General features: G+C 30.7%; 1 protein-coding gene across 1 annotated transcript; it reads left to right on the forward strand.

The window, feature by feature from the left end:
* Positions 1-639: 639 nt before the first annotated feature.
* HELRODRAFT_160176 (hypothetical protein) lies at positions 640-9,618 on the forward strand (the record flags this gene model as incomplete). The annotated part of the gene is made up of 6 exons (XM_009017173.1): positions 640-812; positions 3,646-3,744; positions 5,787-5,940; positions 7,713-7,799; positions 7,916-8,245; positions 9,511-9,618. 6 exons carry the CDS (start codon positions 640-642, stop codon positions 9,616-9,618), a joined length of 951 nt encoding a protein of 316 aa, XP_009015421.1.
* Between the last annotated feature and the right edge of the window lie 2,251 nt (positions 9,619-11,869).

The raw sequence follows: 11,869 nt of genomic DNA on the forward strand, positions 1-11,869 counted from the left end.
AACTTTAAAAAAAACAAAAAATATTTTAAGAAAGCTATTTTGTACAAAATCAGAGAAAACAGGATTATAGTGACAGTCAGCAGAGTATTTAACAATATTAAATACAATATTCTATAAATTCTACCGAATGGTTAGAATACCTAACCATTCGGTAGAATTTATAGAATATTGTAAAAATTATGGTCTATTACCAACATTTACAATATTAAATACTAAATATTTTATATAGCAGATTATAGATAGAATATTATTCTGACTTCCATGGCAAAACGAAATGAGAATTCGCAAAATCTCATGTCCTATTTGCCAGGGCTATTTTAATTTATTATAATTATGCATTCAGCGGATGGCAGAAGCTCACACTGTAAACTTGTAAAGTTTAAACTTAATAGCTTACGGCCATATTTTACAAATTTACCCCATGTGCTTCTGTTATCTGCTGAATGCATATTAAAATAGAATTAAACGTTGATTTTTTGTTATTTTTTCTTTGTTTTGCTATTCTTTGTTGTCATTACACAAAAATAAATTAATGAACCTCATATTTTATCTTAATTATTAATAAATACAATTTAATTTAAAATATCGGAATTAATTATAAAAACATTTACTAAAATTTCTTAGATAAAGTTAAAAACAATGGATAAATGGCTCAAACAACAACCATTAAAACGAAAGTCATCCTCTAGCATCGCAACTGAGCCGATGCTCAGCGCAGATGTCAGTGCAGATTCAGACTCGGATGATGACAATCAAAAACTGCGGAAGATTAGGCGATATGATGAGAAGTATTTGTCTCTTGGATTTTCGTGGTGTGGTGGAGAAAAAGAACCAAGGCCACAGTGTGTCGAATGTAATGAAAAATTATCAAATCATTCGATGAAACTATCATTACTTCAACGTCACTTTAATACAAAACATGCTCTTCTCACTAGAATTTTTCAAAAGAAAAGAAGTTGAATTGAAACATTATAGGAGCACCTTAAAAATCATTCACAGGGGCTAACGCTAACTCACAAGCTTTAGAGGCGTCCTATTTGGTAAGTCTGAGAATTGCTCAAACTGGGAAACCACACACTATTGGGGAGATTCTTATATTGCCTGCAGCTAAAGATATTGTGTCATCCAGGAAAAAATGCTGCCAATAAACTAAATGTCGTTCCATTGTCCGATAATACAGTTTCTCGAAGAATTCATGATTTAGCATCAGATGTAAAAACCATTCTTATTAAAAGAATCCAAGCAAGCAAATACTTTGCAATTCAGTTAGATGAACGTACAGATGTTACAAACTTTGCACAGCTAATGATGTATGTTAGGTATGAATTTGAACAGTCAATTGAAGAAGAATTTTTGTTCTGTGAGTCTTTATCAGGCCGGACAACAGCTTTAGAAATATTTAAAAAAGTTGATGATTTCATGACTTTAAATGGAATAGATTGGCAGCATAGTGTGGGAGTGTGTTCTGATGGTGCAGCTGCGATGACTGGCAAATATGGTGGAGTAGTTATGCAAATTAAACAGGTTGCACCAGAAGCAAAATTCACACATTGCAGTATTCACCGTGAAACTCTTGCTACCAAAGCCATGTCTGCTAGTTTGAAAACTGTTTTAGAACAATCTGTTAAAGTTGTTAATTTTATAAAATTTCGGGCTCTCAATTCTCGTTTGTTTTCAATAATGTGTAATAAAATGGGAAGTGACCATAAAAAGCTCCTTTTGCACACAGAGGTACGATGGTTGTCACGTGGAAAAGTGTTATCTCGACTTTTTGAACTACGTTCAGAAGTGCAAATATTTCTCATGGACACTGGATTTCAAAAGGCCGATTTATTTCTGAATGAGTTATGGTTAATGGTTAGGTTGGCGTATTTAGCTGACATTTTTGGTAAACTGAACGACTTGAATTCTAGTTTGCAAGGACGAAATATAACTCCGTTTGTTGTTGTTAACAAAATAAATGCAATCGTTAGGAAGCTACAGTTCATGGTTTCAGATGTTGAACAATTTCAAGTAACAGCATTTCAATCACTGCACACATTCTTGACTGAGAACGAACTTCAACTGCATCCTAACATGGCTGAAGATATCAAGAACCATTGTTCTTAGTTAATTTTGAATTTTCGAACCTATTTTCCTGAAAACTTTGATGACAAAATTTGGATAAGAAATCCATTTTCTGATGCTGCATTGCCAGCTGACTTTTCTGTTCATTGAACTTTCGTGTGATGGTGGATTAAAAAATGAATTCAACAAAGACTTGTTGAGTGATTTTTGGCTGAAAAGAAGAGAAGAATATGGATTAATTTCTGACAGAGCTTTGAAATTTTTGATCCCTTTTAGTACTTCGTATCTCTGTTAAACTGGATTTTCTGCAATGTTGGCAATAAAAAACAATTACAGATCAAAACTTGAACTTGAGCCAGACCTGCGTCTAAAATTGACATTAATAAAGCCTGACATTGCAGAATTGTGCAAATCTAAGCAAGCCCAGTGCTGACATTAACATGATTATACTTTTATTGTGACAATGAGCTGAACTCTCTGACTCTTTGTCTTAGCAGAAAACTATGATTATTAGGTTTTTATTAGCATAATAATTATTATTAGCAGGACTATATTTTCATGTTTTTCAAAAAGATTTCAAAAATAAAAATAACATTGTTTTCGATTAAATTAATTTTGGCATGAAACCATAATAATTTTAATATAATATTAATATTGTAATAAATTTAGTAAAATGTATAAGCAGATAGGACTGTCACTAAAGTAACTGTACTAAAATAACCAAAATTTACTAAAATAGCTAAATTACTAAAAAAATAAAGTTTCTGAGAAATTTTTGTCTGATGAGAGTACGTACGCAAATAACATTTTAACTTTGGGGTACAACAAAAAAAGGTTGGGAACCCCTGGCCTAGCCAACAAGAAAAACAATTTTTGATTTATTTGATTATGATAATTTTATTGCTAACACGTCTGATCTTTATACTAATGAAGATTTCATATCTGCTTTGAAAACTCTGAAAACTAAATTGGAAACTCAAAATTTGGATAAATTAGAAAAGTTAGTTGGTCGTGGCTGTACAAAAAAGAAAAACTCTTAGATTGTGTCACAATTTTGAAATACTTGAAAAATATCAGTATTTTAGATAAATGTTCGTTATTTGCCAGTGTTAATCTGGATAAAGTTCCTAACCTTGATAATATAATTGAAGTTAATTTCAAAAATCTGAAAAATGAAATTAAAGAAATGTTGTACGCTCAACAGGTAAAAATTGTGAATGCAATAGACATGCACGGCATTGAAATTTCAACATTGAACAACAAGATAAAAAATTGTTTAGCGTCTAAACAAGATAACAATAATTTTGCCAGTCATTCGAGTAATATTTCAACGACAATATTTCCGGAAAAAAAACAACATCGTAACTATGCCTAATTCAGCTACACTATGGTCAGATATAGTTCAATCTCCACTTGAAGACAACCCTTTGCCATTCAGTGTTGTTACTCGTAACAAAAAAAGTCCAAGACTTAACAATTCAACTGAAACCGTTCAACCTAATCCTGCATTTACTAGCAACAAATTGGAATCATTAAAATTACCCACTAAAATAGTTGGCGCTAAAAAAACGACAATAGTAAACTCAGTGCTGATAAAACATTGTTTAAAACATCTGTGTTTTCCATGAGCAGCCTCAAAAAATGTAGCAGAAGTAATGTGATTGACTACCTACGGAGGTGGGTATTCATGTAATTTTCTAGAAATATTTCCTACAGATCACTTGAGCAGATAAACTTTTGTTTATCTAATGTATATATACATATATACAATTATTGATGAAAATCAACGCATGTTCGGCGTTTGTTAACTTAGTTCATGTTCCTCTTAACTTAATTCTTATATATACTATATATATATATATATATATTTTTACAATATTCTATAAGTTCTACCAACATATATATATATATATATATATATATATATATATATATATATATTGTATATAACTTTGAGACGCTAACAATCATCCTTGCAGCCGCATTTAACACAGTCTTGTAGAAATAAGGTAAGCCCGCGCATTTTCAAATTTGAAAAATCAATTCTGAGGAACCGTCTGATTCTTTTTATTATATGGTGTTGAAAAAAACAATTTTCGCAGATGCTTTTAAGGTGCTTATCTATGGGCAGACTCAAATCAAGAACTATACTGAGATCGCCCACCGATGTCTTCAACTCGTTTATTGAGTTTAATATTTGCGTGTTGTCAACCCAATGTGTCAATGTGTTTCGTTTTTTGACATTAAGTCCCAATTTGTTGGATGGCATCTACCGCTCCACAGTATTTATTGAATTTGATACATTTTGTTGCAGATGAAGTGGTAATTTTATTGAGCAGGACCATATAATTGAGTGTCAACTGCATACAAATGACAATGAAGGCTTGCTTCTTCTACGACTCTGATGATGTCAGCCATGTATAACACGTACAGCAACGACGCATGAACTGAATCCTGCGGTACTCCACGCGTCAGATCAGAACTTACAACATGATTCTTTGATGCCCATAGACACCGTTTGGGTTCTTGATGATAAGTACGATGAAAACCAATCGAGGACTGAAATTTTAGTTTGAAATATAATTTTATGATCGACGATATCAAATGGTAAACTAAAGTCTGGTAGAGCATTCATGGCAATGTTTGCATCATCGGCTGCGCAGCATACATCTGAAAGTTCCCTCAACAAGCAACATTGAGAATAGTTTGTTTGAGACTTTTGGTAGAAAGAAAATCGCAATCAAAAACTATTTTTAGCGGTATATGGTTTACGACGTCGTGCGATGTGTTGTACGCACGAGATGGAAGGTTACTAAAACTTACTCGGAGAATAAACAGACCTTGTAATTGATTGACCAGAATCATTCACGTTTCGTACATTAACACTCATAAAATTTCAACGAAGAATTTGTTTAGTTTGTTGACCATGTTAAACCTAATTTCGTTTTCAATTTTTTGAAACATTTTATCGCTTTCAATAATTTACATAATTTTCCATTTGTGTTTTATTGTTGAAAAACCTTTTTATTTATTTTCAAAAAGTTTTATTCAGTTGATCTTTGAGTTTTGTAAATTAATTTGAATTTTTTTTAGGTATGTTTGTTCAAAACAAATGGATTCATTAAATATTATTTATATAAAGTATTTTCAAAAAAAAAGCAATAAATATATGTAGAGGTAAAATTTTCTTCATGGTTTTCAAAAACGATTTTTTGTATTTAAAACAGGCCGGCAAAAGTAATGCAATTTTATAAAAACTTAAAAAATTAGATTCTGTACCAATCTAGTCTATAAACAAAATTACATTGCGCCACTGACTACATGTATTTACTAGTATAGCTCTTTTTAAAACTTTCAGAATTCAATAAACGAGTTTTATAATACAGCTTCTGTGATTCACCAGATTTGATTTTTTAATAGCCAAAAAGAAATATTGGGAATGCAACCATTTATTCTTAAAAGAAATATCGTGAATATATAAATAACATAAAAACAAATTTATGAATAAAGAGAAAAATAATGCAAATATGGGCTCCACGATAGAACATGAAGATTTATAAACCATCGCAAACAATATATAATCTTATTTGTTCGTTCATCGAGGCAATCACACGCCTTGGAGCAGATCTATTTAACCGAAGGTTAATTAATTTTGCTAATGCATATTGCCGATCATTCAAGTAATTCCTCACAAAATTACATCTCACTACCTACATCAGTACGTTATCATCGTTGCTGGAGCAATATTTCAGTTATGAATCATTTTTAGTGCTTCTGTTTGGCGATCGCAATAAGAAAATTGCGTTCATCAGTACATTTACAAGATTATGCTTGTGTTTGCCATGCCATGTCAACTTCGGTCGTCAAATGAAAGTCAGTCAACATAGCGCATAGCGTTAAGACTGTCATAGATACAATTGTTAAGAAATATCACTGCATTTTCAGCTTTGACCATTTTCTGGTTCAATTTTTCAATATTTCGTATTTTTATCATAGTTTTTGAATATATTTAAACAGATAGCAAAGTTTTAACTTATTGTTATTAACTTATCATTAATGAATAAAAAAGTAGTTAAAAATTTTGTTTTCTATATAAATAAGTTAAAAAACGATGATAAAAATGCGATACGAAATATTGAAAAATTGAACCAGAAACTGATCAATGCTGAAAATGCAGTGATATTTTTAAACAATGTATCTACGACTGATAATTATATATATATATATATATATATATATATATATATAATGGTAGAAGATCGAATTCTTGACAATATATAATAAATTCCACCTTTATCAACTTGTATTCGAATTTTTCAATTTGTCTGAGTAAATTTTTAACGACAAGATGAGTCTGTTTGAAATTGAAGCTTTATTTTTATTAACAAACATTTATATATATATATATATATATTATATAAATACATGTATATATACTTATGTATATATATACATCTATATATATATATATATATCCTTCCTTGGAGTTATTATTTCTAGCAATTTATCCTGGTCTAGTCACATTCAATTTATTTCACAAAAAATTTAGGCATAATTTACGACTGAGATCTAAGTTTCCTCAACATATTCACTTATTTTACCATTTTTTAGTTATTATATTTCTATTTGGGGTTTCACTACAAAATCTAATATTCAAATTTTACATCTCTGTCAAAACTTTTTTATTTGTATTTTGTTTGGTTTATTTAAATCTGATCATGTAAGTCATTTGTTTCTTTCATCCACAATTTTAAAAGCTCATCGACTACATATTCTACACACTTTAAGGTTTTTTTTTTTTTATAACACCAATTTCTATTTTCCTAAACCTCACACAAACTTTTTTATAAATTCAGTTTTCCGTGTTTCTTGTAGACTTTGGGACTTATTACCGATCCAGGTAAAAAACTCAAACACGCTTGGATTTATTTAAGAAATCAATCTTGCAAATGATTTTGACGAACCATTTTTATTCATTCATTAATGTTAATTAAAGTTTTTTCTTGTAAAATTATGTTATTTAGTTTTATTATCTTATTTATTAGAAGTTGGCAATTCAGTTTATGTTTATCAATTGCTAAAAATTTATCTTGTTTATATTAATCTCTTTAACATTTTTTGTTGTATTTGGTAAATTGCTCGGTTCAAACTTTTATTTCGGTAGTCCAAAAAGTGGAAACTTCGGGTCTCATAGTAATGTATTTCTTTAAAATACTTTACTGAACAAAGTTTATTTGAATTGAATATATAGACGTACGAAAAAATGGCGACAAGGCAAGTGGTAATAAACGAATTGCTTTATTTTTTGGCGAATAACCTAGATTTCCTCGATGACGAAAGTTTCGTTAATAACACTTCGGAATGCTTTTTAAATGAGGATATTGTTACTGCTACTAAATTTTGAAAAACGAACTGGAAAAACTGAAAATTGACAACATTGACAAAATATCATCGCGCGGCTCATCGAAAAAACATAAATTGCTCGAATATGTTTCGTTCTTAAAATACGTAAAAGGTAATAATTTAATGGAAATTTTTCCGATATTTGTTAGCGCAAACATGTCGAAAATTCGAAAAGCTGAAAATTGGATGAAAATCAATTTGGAATAATTTAAAAATGCAATAATAGAAATTATAAACAACAGGTGTCTAAAATCAACGAGTTGTTGGACATAAACAAAACAATTTTAAGCCGATTAGCAGGTACGGCTCCGGGCACAAGTTTAAATAAGGTTTGTAACAGATGATAGCAAAAATGATGTTGAGTTCACCCTGATGCAACGCGTTAGAAATAAACCAAAGCCAAGATTGCTTCCATCTACGGTCGCTTAATCTAATTCAACACAAGTTGCTCAGCATAACTAAAAAATTGAAGCTAAAAATCGAACAAGCCAAAAAAGTTATCGGCAAGCAAACCACATGCTCTTCCAGCATGAAGCCGATGAAAATTGAGCCACGTAAGAAAATGGTTTACGTGGGCAAACTCGATCAGTGTACACCGGAAGATGTCATCTGCCATTTGAAGTCTATTAACGTGACTGTCATATCATGTAAGCCGTTAATCAAATCTGTCTTCAACAAAAAAAATAACAGTATTAACTCAGATACTCAAGATTTAGCTACGACAAAAACCAGTGCAGCATTTATAATTTTATTTTATGAATCTGACTTTGACAAAGTAATGGATGAAAATAATTGGCCAAGTAACGTTATTTTACACGAATGTTGTTTCTATAATTCCCATAGTCCGCAACCAATCAATAACCTTGTTTTAAAATCTTCCAACAATGGTTAATACAACAACTTTAAATTTGTTGGATTCTGAAAGGCAATTTCAAAATTATTTTTTCAACAAATGTGTCATCATTTCGTGTTTTTCTAAAATTTATGAAAAAATTATTAAAACCAGAATAAATTCATTCTTGGAGAAAAATAAAATTTTAACTGACCAACAATTTGAATTCAGAAAAGGCCTTTCAACAGAAAATGCATTAATCAAATTCACCAATGACATCACTTTCAACCACAAAAATAATCTTCATTCTTTTGAAGTTTTTGTTGATTTTTCAAAGGCGTTTAACAGACCGAAGCCAGTATGTTTCTATTAATGGTATATCATCAGCGCTGCTAATTGTTAGTGAAGTTCCCCAGGGTAGTGTGCTGGGTCCGCTTTTTTTTTTATTAGTCTTTAGTATTGCAGCTCTGACATACGCAGAACCACTTACAATGTTACAAATATATATAATCTATATATCTTTTATTATGTTCTTCAAATCCTAATCTATTGATTTGAAGCAGCCATTTTTGCCACAAAGGCTGTTTATCCTTTTCACACGACGAACACATTTTATGTGCACGCGCAAGCACCGCATCATATACGCTGAGTATATGATAGCCATTGAGATGTTTGACTCAGCGAGTATTTGAACTACTGAGCTATCTCGCCGGCCAACATGAGACAACTTCGTCGTCTACCCATTTACCAACCTCAAAAAAATGGACGGCTGGGTTGACCGGGGATCGGTCACACGACGAACACATTTTATGTGCACGCGCAAGCACCGCATCATATACGCTGAGTATATGATAGCCATTGAGATGTTTGACTCAGCGAGTATTTGAACCACTGAGCCATCTCGCCGGCCAACATGCGACAACTAACGTCGTTTACCCATTTACCAACCTCAAAAGGATGGACGGCTGGGTTGACCGGGGATCGGCTACCCGGATGAACCTGTAGAAACTGCAGAGTTCGAACCCGGGTTGTGGGAGTGGTAGACGGACACGCTAACCACTCGGCCACGAGACCTTTTTATTCAACATTTTCTTGAATGACGTAACTAATTCTTATTCAACACTATCTCATAGTGTTATTTCTGCTAATGATTGCACTATTTATTCCAGATTACATGACCTAGCAGATCTAGTTTCAAATACCAACAGATCCTTATCAAATTTATTTCACTGGGCAACCCTAAATCAGATTTCGATCAACTTCAAAAAAACAAATTTCATGATATTTCCGAACAAAAAAACCTGCCGTATGGATGATTTTCCAGTAATTATTAATGAAATCCCTATTCAAAAGGTGGACACCTTCAGATTACTGGGAGTTTATATTCATGATAAATTAAATTACAAGAAACACATCTCCAACATCATAACCAAAGTTAACGTCAATTTAGGGATAGTCCTCAGAACAAGAAAATATTTAAACCACAACACTCGCAAACTGCTTTATTATTCGTTTTTCTACTGCCATTTTTATTATTGCAACTTAGTCTGGAGATGTGCAAATTCAACAACGATAAATAAGTTATTTTCGAGTCAAAAAAGATTGGTCGCGCATCTATTTCGGAAGAACTTTTTTATATCAAATATAAACATTTTCAATGAGAATAACATTTTAACAATATTTGAAATTAATTCATATAAATCCTGTCTCTATATATATATATATGTATATATATATATATATATATATATATATATATATATATATATAATTGTTAATATTATTTTTACTTCTGACAATCACTTGCAACAAACTCTTACATTTTCCAAAAACAACATTTCGTCTAGGCATAATAACAAACTATTAATTAACACTTTATTAATTAAAGATAAATTTGTAGGAAGAAATTTCTGCTCTTATGGTCCGCTCCATTGGAATAAACTGCCTTACTATATTAAATCTAATGTAATTTATAATTCTTTCAAAAAACAATTGAAAACATATTTTTTATGCTGTTCACAGCGTAAATTGTTTTATTTTATTTCGTAATCATAATATTGACTCAATTTCTCTTTTTTTGTTATCCCTAATTTTTAATATCATTTAAATTACTCTAGATGTATATGTATTGCTTAATTTTTCAGTTTATATTTTTATTCTTGGTTATGTGTAAATTCTGTTGAATTAGTTGAGATTTATTCTGTTCACGAGGCCATCCATAAATTAGTATTTTATTGCTAGGATGAACCTTTTTACTTTTGTAAATAAAACTGTTAAAAAAAATTCTTGCTGATAACCTAAATCCATATGCTGTTGGTTATTCAAATTTATAATTTTTTCATTTATATTGTAGAAGTTTATTTAATAAGTTGATTTTTTAAATTTTTTTATTTGATGATTTAAGTTTTCATTTTTTTGTTATCGGTTTATCTGAGACCTGGTTAACCGATGGTTTATCTTCTTTAACCTCGCTACCGGGCTATTCATTCACTTTCAAAAATCGGGCGAATAGGTCTGGTGGTGGTGTTGCGTTTTTTGTAAAAAATGGTATTATTTATATTCCACGAAACGACATAAGTTTTAATGAGGCAAGTTGTGAAATTTTTTCCATAGAAATATTTATGGGTTATAACAAAAGTATTATTATTACCTTGATTTATAGACCACCAAATTCCAATCCTTATTTATTTTTTCAATCGCTATCCGGTTTTTTCCCTATAAAATATTATATTTGATGGGAGATTTTAATATAGACCTTCTTAATGAAGACACGGTTTCCATTGAGTTCACTAATTTACTGAACTCTTATTATTTTATCCAATTAATTGATAAACCTACTAGTCACTTCAAAATCGTCTACACTCATTGACAATATTTTCTGTAATCATCTAATTGATCATGTCTGGCATGGTCCAAATGGATATTTCAGACCATTTTGCAATCTATACCACATTTCTTTTAAAATCACAAATTTTAGTCAATCAATCTAATTTTAAACGTCACAATTCTTCGACAAACACACATTTCGATAAATGTGTTAAACCCTGTCCTTGAATCAGCAGGACTAAGCGTCTTAATCATTACACCATCTTGTTGCCCTTATAATTACGTTGACAATGATATTTTCAAAATAATAGCGGTAATGTTATCCATTGCTTTTATTTGTTGTTTATAACGTAAAGTGTCTTGTTATATTTAGGTATGTTAAATTTGACCGGTTGGTGTTTGAATGAATAGTTTAAACTAATTCGAATCTAATAATAGGAATAAATTTGGTTATAAAACTCATTTTGCTGTTTTACAAGTTAGACAAAATTTCAATCAAATAGGCCTTTGATACATTTTATTAAAATAATTTTACATAATATAACAGAAAAAAAATTACTTTCAACTCAAAATATCATTAATAATGCTGTAACATTAAAATTTAAACACTAACTTATTGAAAGAATTGTGTGGCTTTGCGCAACACAACAACATACCGACGTGTTTTCAGTGAGACAATCAAGTGCTGAAATAATGTTCTTTTGTATGTGGACTAGTACAATGCTCTAAGCTTTGTTTGCA

Source organism: Helobdella robusta (assembly GCF_000326865.2).
Source record: "Helobdella robusta unplaced genomic scaffold HELROscaffold_2, whole genome shotgun sequence".
NCBI classification, from domain to species: Eukaryota; Metazoa; Annelida; class Clitellata; order Rhynchobdellida; family Glossiphoniidae; genus Helobdella; species Helobdella robusta.